This window comes from Pelodiscus sinensis, chromosome 17 (assembly GCF_049634645.1).
Source record: "Pelodiscus sinensis isolate JC-2024 chromosome 17, ASM4963464v1, whole genome shotgun sequence".
Classification (NCBI taxonomy): Eukaryota; Metazoa; Chordata; order Testudines; family Trionychidae; genus Pelodiscus; species Pelodiscus sinensis.
Window position 1 is genome coordinate 18,177,251 of NC_134727.1, and position 13,817 is coordinate 18,191,067.

Below are 13,817 nucleotides of genomic sequence, written 5' to 3' on the forward strand. Positions count from 1 at the left end.
TTGGATGGATGGAAAGGAACCCCTAGCTATTGAACCTGGCCCTGGCTGTTGCTGGCTCTACCTGGCAGAAGGGTTACATAAATACTTAACATTGATAATTCATAGGCGATAAGTGCACTATTTTAGCAAGGCAAGCACACAGCATGGCTGTGTCTAGACTGGCAAGTTTTTCCGCAAAAGCAGGCACTTTTGCGGAAAAACTTGCCAGCTGTCTACACTGGCCGCTTTGAATTTGCACAAGAACGCTGACGATGTAAGATTGTCAGTGTTCTTCCACAAATACAATGACTCTCCCGTTCGGGAAAAAGCCCTCTTGCGCAAATGCTTTTGCACAAGAGGGCCAGTGTAGACAGCTGAGAACCGTTTTGCGCAGAAAAGCCCCGATGGCGAAAATGGCGATCGGGGCTTTCTTGCACAAAACTGCATCTAGATTGGCACAGACGCTTTTCTGCAAAAAGTGATTTTGTGCAACAGCATCCGTGCCAATCTAGATGCTCTTTTCCACAAATTCTTTTAATGGAAAAACTTTTCCGTTAAAAGCATTTGCGGAAAATCATGCCTGTTTAGACACAGCCCATATGTTTACACAGTAGCTGAGAGATGTAATTCCCAGCTCAGGTAGTCATACATGTGCTATCTCTGCTTGAACCCAACACTATAAATAGCAGTGTCACCATGGAGGCATAGTCAGAAGCTTGGGCTAGTCACCCAAGTACATACTATCACGGGTTGAGTGGGATTATATACATGAAGCAGCAAGCCTGCGCCTCTGGCTGAGCTGTTGTGGCCACACTATTATTTTTAGCAGAGTACATTGAGCACAGCTAGCATGTCTAGCCAAGCTGGGACTCACATGTCTAAGCTGCTGTAGACATACCCACAGACTGAAATCCTGGCCCTAGGGAAGTCATTGGCAAAACTGCCATTGATTTGAAAAGTGCCATGATTTCACCTTTAATGTATACTACTACTTGCAAAAAACAAAACAAAAACAAACAAAAAAACTCAACCACAGCTACTTATGCAGAGTTTACTGTATCTCACAGAACTTCATGAGATATAATAAAACACCAGATGCAGAAGACTCAGCAAACACAAACTGAAGGCCAGACTGGGAGAAGAGAATTTTGATCCATGGTACTTGCACAAACCATTAGTGAGTCACATTTCTAAGGACAGGAGGTAGCATGCTCTATGAATGGGGTGTTCACTGAGAAAATGCCATACCCCCAAAGGCCTGCAGAGAGAAAGATAGCCGTATTTAGCCATTAAGCTGAGAGGCCTGGTGGAGAACAGGCAACTAAAAGATAAAAAATATATGAAGGATTCAGTTCATGTAGGGACTTTAAAAGTCATGATGACCCTTAAAACAAATAGGAAATGATGCCTTTAATCAGGACATCAGTTCACTTCTGTCTGGAGGCTTCACTGCTGACTTTTAAAAAAAGTAAACCATGCAAATCACTGTAGACATAAGTCTAGCAATACTAAGGTTAAAAATAATTGATACTGGCTTCTTGTTATGGTGGCTTGAAATCAGGGGCAGTGAATTGGATGACCAACTAATAAAGAAAGGATTAAAGAACTAAATACACATAACTTTATGAAACTAAGACTATGGTAGAGTGTGATCTATTTCTATAGTTCCTGTGGGGTGTGAGAGGAATTGGTTAAGGTAATCTGAACTGGGGAGTTGGGGGGGATAACCACAAAGAAATGGATGAAGTGACATACATGTAAAAATAGGCTGAATATCAGGAAATGGTTTTTCACAGTGAAATCTGTTAGATAGTATTATAATATCAAAAGGGAAGTGGTGGAAGACCCATGCTAGTTTCAATTGACTGAGCAAAGCACTGGAGAATGAAGTATAGGGAACAATCCCACTATGGTCCCTGGGGGATGCACAAGAAGGATTTAGGTCTTTTTCATCTCCAATTTCAGATCATTAAGTCCTTACTCAAACAAAAGTCCCAGTGAAGTCAGTTAAATTTGCCTTGTGGAAGGATCTTATAATTCTTTCTATAATTCTACCCAATGTACTCAATTTCAAGGCAAATATGTTCTAGTTTGCCAGAGTTTATCATGCCTTGGTTTTCTAAAATTCAGTCCTTCACAGCAGACACTGCTGTACTGTATTTGCTTGCAATATGTACACACATGAGTCACTGGATGATGCACAGTAGAAACAAGGGTAGCTAAAAAGGTCAAAGTCTTTGGGCCTGATTTGCCTCTCATTTAGTTACATTAGTTTACACTCATATAACTCCATTGACTTCAGTGGCATTGCACCTGATTTCTGCTTAGATAAATGAGAGAATATTCAGACTTCTTTCTCAAATATTATCTCATGGGTTTGTGTGGTCAGACACTTCACACCTGGTGCATTTGTCTGCTTTCACTGCTCATCACCACTGCTGTTGTCTGGAGTATGCTGCCTGTGTTAGGTTTGTTATGAGACAGTATTCAATGTGGTGTCCTTTTAACAGCAGGACTTTTTCTTGTGTCATTAATGAACTAAATGAGGAAATCTAATAAGAAAAAACTACCCTTCAAACTAACCAAAAGTGATCTGATCCCAGTGAGGAGAATGCTTCACTGCAGTCCACAACTTCCCCTTTTTCAATTCCAACTCAACATTTACGGTCAAGAGATTTAGTGACTTTTGCAATCTACAGCAGGCACCAGGATTGTATAGTCCGCCCAGTGTTCCAAGAGATGGTCACATTCAGAATGACTGGCCATTCTGCCCCACTGCCCCATCAATAATGCTGTGGTGTTGGAAAACCATGTTCTCCCACTCACAATAGCACTGCTCCAAGAACAAGAGAACAGGAACATAGTGTATCTTGTAACTGAACTTAGCTTGGCCTGTTGGGAAAATAGGAAATGACAACAGAGGCTTCTCATTTACATAAAGCTGTAACCATGAGTCATTTTATCTTTCACCGCTTCAGCTTGTCACTGTGACGAGCTTCTGGGTGGTGAGTGAGCACATTGGCTGCTGGTCACACGCTCACACAGCATTCATGTGACTTGATCAGCGTCTGGTTCAGGGAAATGTGCAAATGTTCACAAGGTAAAATTCCCCTGTAGTGTAGGGAAAGTTATGTATATGGCTTCTGTTATTGTTGGTGAGAGCTATTTCTTAACAGCTCAAGTTAAACCAAGGTGACGGCTTAAACATAAGCCTTCTGTATCCATTCTTGCCACCCGCTCATATGGAATACTTTGTCAGTTTCTAAAGGGGTCTTACATTAATTAACATAATTTATTTTCACACCATTTTATAGAAGGGTAGAACCCTGGAAATCCATGGATATCTGCTTTATAGCTGCAGGTATCTGCATTTGCGGATATGCATCCGCAGCTCATTTCTGTGGATATGGATGCATATGCAGATGCAGATACAATTCTACATCCGCAGACGTGGATGCAGATATCTGTGGATCATTTTTGTGGCTACAGATGTAGATTCAGGTATAAAATTTTGTATCTGTGCAGGGCTCTAGATTTGGGGACACTGAGGCACAGGGCTGTCTTGTCCAAGACTGCTCAGAAACACAATAGGGGCATGTTTACATCACAGAGAAGATTGATGCTGCCACAGTCAATCTTCCTGGGTTCAATTTAGTGGGTGCAGTATAGACCTGTTTGAATGAACTTAAAGGGCATCCCTGTCGGTGCTGGTACTCCGACTTCTCATAAGGAGTAAGGAAAGTCTATGGGAGCGTTTGCTCCTGTCAACCTCCCACTGTGTGGATGGGAATTTAAGATACTTCTACCCAGCTATGTAATTTACGTAGCTGGAGTTGAGTATCTTACTTCAACCTTCCCATGTAATGTAGACCAGGCCTGTGAGACTTCCAAAGTGAACACAGAAGTTTGGGCTTCCAGTCACCCAGTTTAGGGCATTCATGCAGAGAAATGCAAATCTAATTTCTCCCTGTAACTATGAAAGGCCAATGTGTTTGTGACAGCTAAATTCCTTCCTGCTGTAACTCCTCTGAAGTTAGTGGTAGATTTGACTCTTCAATGTGTTATTCTCAGATTTTGATGTTATTGTCACTGCTCTTACCAGCAACAACCATCTACTGGTTTGATCTACTGGAAAGGCAATTTCCACTGGAGCAAATGGAACTAGAAGCCTCACTCTGTCTTATGGCGTATGAGTGTGTTTCCATCAAGACTTCAGGGAGGAGACTGAGTAAGTATGAGTGGAGCTGGGAAGTCACCAAATCATTTCAGAATAAGCCCCCAAAAAGAAGACAAATTTAGAAACAGAATTTAAATGACGATGTGGGAGTTTTCTAAAAAACGGAGTAAAGGGAAGCGAAATATAAATGTGGTGAAGGAAACATTCTTTAGCATATGGGGGAAACTATAATGAATAGACTGACCATATTTGTGAACTGCATATGGATTGCAAAGTCAGCTGGGCCAGTGCAGCTTACAGATCCATGGATTTTTAAGGCCAGAAGGGACCATTAGATCATCTAGTCTGACCTTCAACACAGGACAAAGAATTTCATTCTAGTACCCCATGACTATCATTTTGGCAGAATCACAGGGTGACTGGCCCACTCAACCTCTGACTTTTAAAGAACGCTCCTGCCTCACCTGTAAGTAATCAAGGGTATGTCTATATAATATAGCAAACAAACATACAAAACCCCATGGCTGGCCTGTGCCAGTTATTTTAGGCTCATGAGGCTCAAGCTGTGACACTGTTTCATTGGTATGTAGATTTTCTGACTTGGGCTGGAGCTTCAGCTCTAGGACCCTGAGGGGTGGGAGGGTCCCAGAACTCCTGGGCCCAATAAAATGGCTATCAGTGCACAACTGAAAGAGGGTGTTTCTAAAGATAAGAGTTACCACAGAAGTTAGTAGCAGATGTTTGCCTATTGCTGTATCTTTCTAAGCTTGCAGGAAAGGGCTTAGCTGAAGAGAAGCTGTCTGAGGCCTGTAGCTGTCCTGAGTCACAATCCAGATCCAGGAGGAGGAGATGCTCTGAGGTACTCCTGCTTGTAAGGAGGGTAAGCCTACCAGATTTATTGCAGGCTGGTAGGAGGCTTGAACTTAGAAGAGAACGCCTGCCTGGCTTCACTAGTAGTGAGGGTTACAGAAGAAAGGTCTAAAAAGTTTGTAGGTTGTATGAGAGTTAATAAATAAGTCCAATAAAGAGGGAATCTTCTCCTTGACCTCTGATAACAGGATGAGAGCAATGGGCTTAAATTGCAGCAAGGGAGGTTTAGGTTGGACATTAGGAAAAAATTCCTGTCAGGGTGATAAAACACTGGAATAAATTGCCTAGAAAGGTTGTGGAATCTTCATCTCTGGAGATATTTAAGAGCAGGTTAGACCGACACCTATCAGGGATGATCTAGATGGTATGAAGTCCTGCCGTGAGAGCAGAGGACTGAACTTGATAATGTCTCAAGATCCCTTCCAGTTCTAGTATTCTATGATTCCACTCTAGTCTGGAAGGAGAGCACTGTAAGGAGAAAGGAAGGCAGTGGACAGACAGGGCCAAGCCACAAATGGGCCTGCATGACGGGTGGTGCCCTGTCAACAACAGACAGTAACATAGTGTAGTAAAATATCCACTTTTGGAGTATTTTAGTAGCACTGCAGCATCCTTGCCTGCTTGCTTCCTTCAGGATCTGATTCAATGCTTTGATACATTCAGGTAGCCTGAATTCTTCAGGATGCAATCAACTGTGATACATTCCCTTTTGTTGGCTCTAAAAGGGGAGGGGTGAACCCTACATACACCCTAAACTGTGACAAAGAGGTGATGTATTAACCTACAGTAGCTAAGATCAGAACTAGTCTAGTTCCTAAATTAGTCAGTTGGATCTAGGGTTGGTAACATTCTAATTGCTGAGAACTGGACACCCTTGCCCCATCTCTTCCCCTGAGGTCATGGCCCTCACACACCCTCGTTTAGTCCCTCTCTCCCCCACCAGGAAGCTGGTGTGATTGAGCAAGATAGTACTAGTTCATGAGAATTAGAACAGCATGAGAGGTCTATAAGATGTGTTTGTTCTTTGCCTTTTGGAAAACTTTTTTTCTCATACTTGATTCCTTTCTACAATAACATTTTCCACAAAAAATTCATGTAGGAAAAACATCTAGCCTTGAAAGAGTTTTCATTAAATGTCTCACCTGTTTATAGGTAGGCTTTCCCCACCCACCTTTTCAGGGACTCTTTTATTTTTTTAAAGCAAAAGCTGATTGCACACTCAAATGAAGCCAACCTAATCAGTAGGTTCTGTGTGGTACTGTATTACACATATTGACATTTGCCCAAAGTGCATCTTTTTGCAATCGTGTCCTAATTCTTGGGGCTTATCTACATTAGAACAGTTGTACAATCTTAAATAAATTAATTCTGAAGTCTGTGTATCTATTTAGGTGATATCCTCTGACAAACTTAAACTCATTTAATTCATGTTTAGCATGTACAATAAATTACTAAATGATTTAAGTGAGGGTTAAACAGGTTTAAGTGCATCAACATTAAGTAAGAAGTACCTCTACTTCCAATATCCAGAACCAAAGTTTAAAAATCTACCTATTAACTAGGTTAACAGCCTATCCCACCTCTTTTCTATGTGTTATTAGATACAAACAAATACAGGAATGTGCGTTGTTTGGTTTGTTTGTTTGTTTGTTTGTTTCCCAATGTAGTGAGTGAGGGTGAATGAGAAGTTCCGCAAACATTGAAAAGGAAATTTCAGCTATACAAACAACAATGCTTTGCTAAAACATAATATCCCATGATAATACCACACAAACCCTGACAGCATATGTAATTTTGCTATAAAATGCAGCAACCCATTTACCAGGCTGCTGCTAGCTATCTACTGCAACAGGGTGGGGAGAGGCAGTAAGGGGCAGTGTTGGGGGTGTGTGCGTCTGTAAAGGGACGCAAGGGGGACATGTGCTGTGTGGGGAGAGGCAGTAATGGGCATGGGGGGGGGAGGCGGGGGAGGGTACACTGTTTGCAGTGAGGAGGGGAGAGGGATCACTCCCCAGAGCTGGCAAACTGGGGCATAGTGGGACATGGGGGTGGACAGGATTCCACCCTGGGCAGAGGTGGAACCTACCTCTCTGCCAAAAAGGCTGGGGCCATGTCTGGGAGCTTAACCAGTTCTCACCATCAGCAGTAGCAGCTGAGCAGTTGCTACTCTTCTCCACCTTTCGGTGGGAAAGATGACTGCAGTTACTCTGGTAACTGGACTTTTTTAATATCCAGGCAACAGTGCTGACCAGACATTGTAAGTTCCCCTTTTTTGACAGGACTGTTTAATCCAAAACTGGATACCTGGCAACCCAATTTGGAGCAGCCCAGATGCCTTGCAGGCAGGGACTTCTCCGGTGTCTAGAGCAGCCTCTGTCCCGTGGTAAGCCTGCGCCTAGGTTTTGGTCTTTTATGTGCTTGAACAATATTGTTTATGTCTTGTTTAGATTGAGTGCAGGAATTGAGCCTTCATACTTGTCTAGTGCTATGCAAATTCAATAAAGATTGTTAATAAACGAGTCCTCACCTAACTGCAAGCTCTCCCCTCAACTTATTCAATCACATGAATTTCTCCATTTACTTTAAAAATGTACACTTAACCTTTTCCTTTTGTTCTCTGAACGGTTTTCTCTTCCTTAATGTCATTTGTTTGACACATCGTGCCACGCACATGTTGCTGACACACCCTGTAGAATTCAACAGACTCAAGTAAACACACCCTGAAAACAAATGCACTCACAAACTCGTGGTGATATGAAGACTATACATATATCTGGTTAATAAATGCACAATGACAAAACAGTACAGCACACTGTATACACTCCCAAAGGAAGGGCTACTACAGTTCAGCAGCTAGCATATGCTCCTATACAACAAAAGAGGATGCATAATTGAATAAACTCAATGACTGTGCATACCAACCTTTGAACAAAACAAAGTTCACCTGAATGGTGACTGTACATATTACAGCTCAAGAACAAAGCTTCACAGATTTACCTTTACAAACTATGGCTGCTCATGACCGAGACAAAATATCTCCAGTACATTCCCAATTCATTCTTGAGCATCCACAGTCCAAGCCAGAAGTTAACAAATAGCACTGCATAATGACAAAAATGAGGCCATTTTATGAGAGACTTAAAGGATATTTATTATGCAGATTTATAGAGAATGATTAAAAACTGGGATTAATCTACTTCGAAAAGAAGAGTCTTTAGGCTCACACAATAGAGATGTACAAGATTAGGAAAGAGCAATATCATTTATAGATACATTGAGTTAAAAAGTAACGGATGTCCTATAATCTACATACTAGGAGTACCTAGGTAGTTTAGTCAGACATCTTCTTACCAAGAAAAACAAACCTATGGAATAAATTATTGAAGTAGGTGATTATCAGAAAGATATTGGCAACATGAAGTCCAAGAATTCTTTATATGATTTGTTTCAAACTGGAAAGAATAGCACCAGAAAAGTAGAGGAGCTGATTTGTGAGCATTGATTAAGATAATTCTGTCTAGTGTGGCTAACAATAACAGAAGACACATAACAGTCTATTTAAAAAAAAACTGGGAAGGGCATAAACACCTATTTCCAGTTCTGGACCAGATCTTAAGCTGGTGTAGATCATCATAGCTCCATTTGAAACATTATTGACTTACATCAGTGGAAGAATTGGTCTGTAAGAATTATTTAGTGTGACACAGAGGGAATAACTACTAGCAATAAAACAAAGGAAAATGTAGGTTGAACACTGGTAAAAGTTTCTTGACAATGAAATGTACTTCGTCAAGGAGTAGTCTCCCACGAAAAGAGTAAAAGCCCTATAATTTGGGACTTTAAAAATCTATATTGAGAAAAAGACTAGAAAACATGCTGTAGGGGAAAATCCTGAACAAACAGGGTAATGTTTTTTCCTCATCTCTAACATCTGTGATTTTGGGTGACAAATAGGTTTCTCTGGGAGCCTGTATAAACAAGAGGTACATGCCAATATTTGGGTTTCTAGAAAACCTAAGTTCTCAGTCTAGTTGTCATTTGCCCTGGATGTGAACCCTTCTTTGTTTTCTCCTGTTTAAGGCAGTGGTGGATTTATCTTCCAGGGAACTTTGGCATCTAACAGGAGCTAGGAGCATCTGAGAGTGGATCATCAAAGCAAGGCTTCTGCTCTGTTGGATTGGAATGGCACTGAATTCACCTGGAACTAGGTGGAAATTTCACCTTAATTACAAGAGCATTTAATTATTTCTCTATCTTTAATCTATGAGACAGTGTTTATGAATCCAGAGAGAGAGAGAGTCATTAATGATCTGTTTAATCTGTAAGAAAGCAGTCAGAAATATGGAATGTATTACTTTTGTGAATATAAAACTAGGAGCTAGAAACACCTGGTTGCTGATCTTGGCTGTGAAACAGACCCCAGAATGCTCCGAGATGAGTCATTTCACCTTTCTGCCTTGATTTCTTCATTTGAAAAATGGTCTTAATGATATTTACTTACCAACTTTAAAGGAGTTATGAGGATCAATTAATGCAATTTGAAGAGAAATACTACATTGTAATAAGATTACTATAATCAGGAGAGTGATAATTTGTTTCTTTATGAAAAATATAATTACTTTCAGATCCAGTCATCAGTATCAGCTGACTTATTCAAATCCAATTATGCTGTAGTCACACCACATAAACTCTTGTTTTTTGTTCTCATTCTAACACACGGTATGATCTAAGCAACCACACCCAGCTGGACAGCAGTCAAATTCCTGTTCTTATTGGAAGCTTTCTAGAACCCTAATGTAATTAAACACTGTCACAAGGAGTGTCTTATCTCAGGGCATTAAATGCTCCTTTCCTTGGCAAGACTGTAAAGTGAGCTGTATCAGGCCATAAAGCCATTTTGACATTGCTGTGGTGATGTTGAACCCATCATTTTCTTCAGAATCTGAGCTTTTTGTTACAAAAAGCTTCCCAATGTGACTTATTGCTGTGTTGTAGTTATTCCTAAATATGTTGTCAGAGCTATTAGCTTAGGCTGCCTAAGGCTCTATGCATATTAGTTTTTGAGCTTCTAACCAGTTTAATAACTGTTTGGCTTACACATGGTTTATGTCTTCAACACAATGTAGCTAAAACTAGGTAGCAGCTAACGCTATTTGGTTCTTGCCACTATGTATTCTAGTCTGTATCTGGATTATTACTGTTTTTTTGCACTGTAGGACCCTCTAGCAAAACCTGTGTAACCAGTTCTACCTTAGGAAAGCTGGAGATTTCTTTATTGATGTTTATGGCTTGTTATATTTCAGCCTAGTATGTTAACTAGCTCACTGCTAATCATTTAGGAGAAATGCCGCACTAGTGTACAGTAAAACTCCAATTGTCCGGCATCCAATGATCCGGCACTCCTGATAGTCCGGCACCAACTGGAACCCAGAAGTGCTCCGGCCAGCCAGACAATTGGAGCTGCTCTGCCCCTGGCTTCCCCAAGTCCGCCGCTGATCAGTTTCAGCAGAGGCTGACTTGGGGAAGCCGGGGGCAGAGAAGCTGGGGTGCTGCCGGGTTGGTCCCGCAGCGCCGCCCTCTCCCAGGCTGTGCAATTCCCTGCCAACCCCCACGCCAGACCCCTCATAGCCCCCCTTCCGGTACTTGCATAATGTGGTCAAATAATATTTATGTGTCACAAAGGCTATGTCTACACTGGCAGCAAGAGTTCTTGCCGCCAATGTCTACACTTGTGCAAGAACTCTTTCACAAGAACACGTCAACACTGCCATGTGCGAGATGTGCTTTTGTGCAAGAGCGTCCATGGGAGTGTGGATGCTCTCTTGCACAAGAAAGCTCTTATGACCATTTTATCCATAGGGCTTTCTTGCGCAAGAAACCCCTGCCATGCGTCCACAGTGGCCTCTTGCACAAGCTTACACCTGTTAGAAAACAGCATGGCTGTGTCTACACTGGGCCACTTATTCCGGAAAATCAGCTGCTTTTCCGGAATAAGCTGCGAGCTGTCTACACTGGCCCTTGAATTTCCGGAAAAGCAACGACATTGAACTGTACAAAATCAGCCGCTATTCCGGAAAAACTATTCTGCTCCTGCTCGGGCATAAGTCCTTATTCCGGAACACTGTTCCGGAAAAGGGCCAGTGTAGACGGCCCAGTAGTCTTTTCCGGAAAAAAGCCCCGATTGCGGAAATGACGATTTTCCGGAAAAAGCGCGTCTACATTGGCCATGGACGCTTTTCCGGAAAAAGGGCTTTTCCAGAAAAGCAGCCTGCCAGTGTAGACACTCTTTTTCCGGAAATACTTATAATGAAAACTATTCTGTTTTAAGCATTTGCAGAAATTCATGCCAGTGTACACACAGCCCATAGCTCTTGCACAAAAAGCCCTCTCTTACCATGCTTTACTGTAAATCTTCTTGTGCAAGAGCGGGTGGGCAGTGTGGATGCTCTGCGGAAGAACGGCTGTTCTTGCGCAATAACCCACCAGTGTAGACATAGCCAAAAGGTCTATTAGATTTTTTTTTTTTAAATTCACTCTCAGGGGCTTCTGCAGAATTGTTCCCTACAGTCTAAGCCGTATGCTTTCACCTATCCTAAGGAGTTTTCACCCCCTCTCTTGGGAATCTATTCCACAGCCATTAAGAAGTTATTTTTCAGCTTGTTCCAAGCTAAACTATTTTTGCTTCTAGACATGGCCTTGGTTTCCTGCTGAGCCACCAGAGAAGGGCAAAGTGGAGAGAGGTGGGTCATTAGGCAGGATGTAGATGGCAACAGCTGCAAGGCTATGCTGAAAGTGGTGGAACCCCCAAGGAAGGCAGCATGGTACGCACAGAACTCTGCCAACATCCTTTTCCCAGTGATCCTTTTCCTTGATTAACCAGAGGAGGTGTTTTGGCTGTAACCATGTTTATTTTCTGTGCTGTGATCTAACCTAACCGGTGTGTAGGTGACATCGCTTTGTCACCTGTGTCCTTTGCAAAGCGGTGATTAGTCTGTTCGGAGTCTGGCGTTATCCTTACACCGTCCTCTGAGTCCCCAGCTGCTGGTTCAGCTTCCAGCACCGCTGGACACAGAGAGGGTCCCCTGAAGCAGCCCAGGGCAAGGGCAAGCTGCAGTGCACAGGGCGCGGGCTCTCCCTGCCGTGCACTCCAACCACGCCGGCAGCCGGGGATGATTATTGTATTTATTGCTTGTGCTCACAGGCCCCTGCCGAGGTCAGGCCTCGAGCTAGGCGCGGTACAAACACGCGGCCCTGCCCCCGAGCAGCCTGTACGCCGGGGGGGAGGCCTTTGCCCGAGGTCCCCCGGCGGGCAGCGGCACAGCCAGGTCTAGCTCAGAGCCAGCCCAGTGCCCCCAGCCGGCCTCTCCCCCTGGCCCTTTAACTCGGCGGCGGAAGCGGCTGCCGCGGCCGGCCCCGGCCGCCCAATGGGGACGCGGTTGGCGGCCCATCACTTCCTGGCCCTGCAGCTGCCCGGCGCGAGCGAGGCTGAGAGCCGGCGCGGGGGGGAGGGGCTGGAGGCTGCGCCGCACCCGCCACCAACATGCCCTTTGACTTCAGGAGGTGAGTGCGGGGCGCTTCGCACGCGCCCCCCCCCCCCCCCCCGCCCGCGCGCGAGGGGCGGTCCCGCCCCCGGAGTTCCTGGCGCGCGGAGCTTGGCGCGGCTGGGGACTAGCGCACGGGGGGGGAGCGGGCACCCGGCATCACGCGCCGGCCGCCGCCGGGTCCTGGAAGGCATCACGAGCGGGCAGGCTGGGGGAGGTTTCGGTGCAGGGGGTGGCTGCTCCTCCCCCGGCCCAGCTGATGCCCCGTTGCTCAGGGACGTTATTCCCTTGCAGCCCCCGGGTGCAGCCCCAGACAAACGCTAAATCCCGGCCTGGCCTGACTCGTCTGGGGGGCGCGTCCCCTGACTCGTCCTAGTGCCCAGGTAGGCAGTGGGGCAGCACTCCCTGAAGCGCAGGCATGGAGCTGGCATGTAACATAAAGGTGTCTGGCGCTCTGCAGAAGCTAGGCGAGGTCCCTGCCCCAAAGAGCTTATCAGCTTACCTGGCTGGAATGAAACACAAGTCACAGAGTAGGATGTGGGGACAGGATACCTGGGGAAGGTGCTAGCCGTGAGAGGGAAGTGCATGGGAAGTTGGAGGTTCTTCCAACTATAAGGTTGTGTAACCAGCGGAGAGTGAGGAACCCCAGTAGGCCAGTCTCTGTACTACACTGGTCCTACAGCCTGCTCGGGACAGCGGTCAGTGGCTCCTTAATGGAGCCTTGAGCACGTTCCTGATGTGGTTCACCCCTGTTCCTGATGCCTGCCTCCTTTTGTGGCATGAGGGAGAACCTAGCACGTGCCTACGTTGGGTGTGCCAGTTGGAGCCCCTTTTCTGGTTCCTCCAGTACCACCTGATAAGGTTCTGGCTAAACTTTTCCCTGGGTCTCTTTCTTTAGGCATACCCTACCTGTGGCCCCATGAAATTGCAGGACCTCCTGGTCAGCCTCCTCCTGGCCCTGGCCAAGGCCATTGTTAATAACACCAAGAGGGGGCTGCTGGGAAAGGGGTGCTTTGTGACTCTGGAGCCTATTTTTGCTCCTCCCTGCACTCACGCTTCCAGAGTTCCTTTGGGTGGCAACTGTTGGCTCTCTAGACAGCTTTGAGGAGTGTGTCTGGGGTTCTCTGCTCTGTGTGCTTTCTGATCCCCTTGTATTAAACCTTGGACCTGCACCCTGCCCACTTTTCATTAGTTGTCCCCCCAAATGTTATGTAATGAGGTTTTCTAAAGGGGGTGTTGCGGATCTTGAT

General features: G+C 44.7%; 1 protein-coding gene and 1 long non-coding RNA gene across 5 annotated transcripts in view; both read left to right on the forward strand.

Annotated features, from left to right (window-relative positions):
• Positions 1-666: 666 nt before the first annotated feature.
• On the forward strand, positions 667-11,202 carry LOC142818715 (uncharacterized). Of its 2 annotated transcripts, none has more exons than XR_012896319.1 (4): positions 667-4,207; positions 4,923-5,036; positions 7,306-7,409; positions 9,107-11,202. It is a non-coding gene; the product is annotated as an uncharacterized LOC142818715 (long non-coding RNA). The 2 variants fall into 2 exon arrangements; XR_012896318.1 differs by having other exon boundaries at positions 9,130-11,202.
• Positions 11,203-12,432: 1,230 nt separating this feature from the next.
• ERGIC1 (endoplasmic reticulum-golgi intermediate compartment 1) overlaps positions 12,433-13,817 on the forward strand; it is a 107,048-nt gene continuing 105,663 nt past the window's right edge. For all 3 annotated transcript variants that reach the window (XM_075900263.1, XM_075900262.1, XM_075900264.1), the window contains exon 1: positions 12,433-12,586. In XM_075900263.1, the coding sequence (XP_075756378.1) occupies positions 12,567-12,586 (20 nt within the window). In that variant the 5' untranslated portion in view covers positions 12,433-12,566. The remainder of the gene's footprint in view (positions 12,587-13,817) is intronic.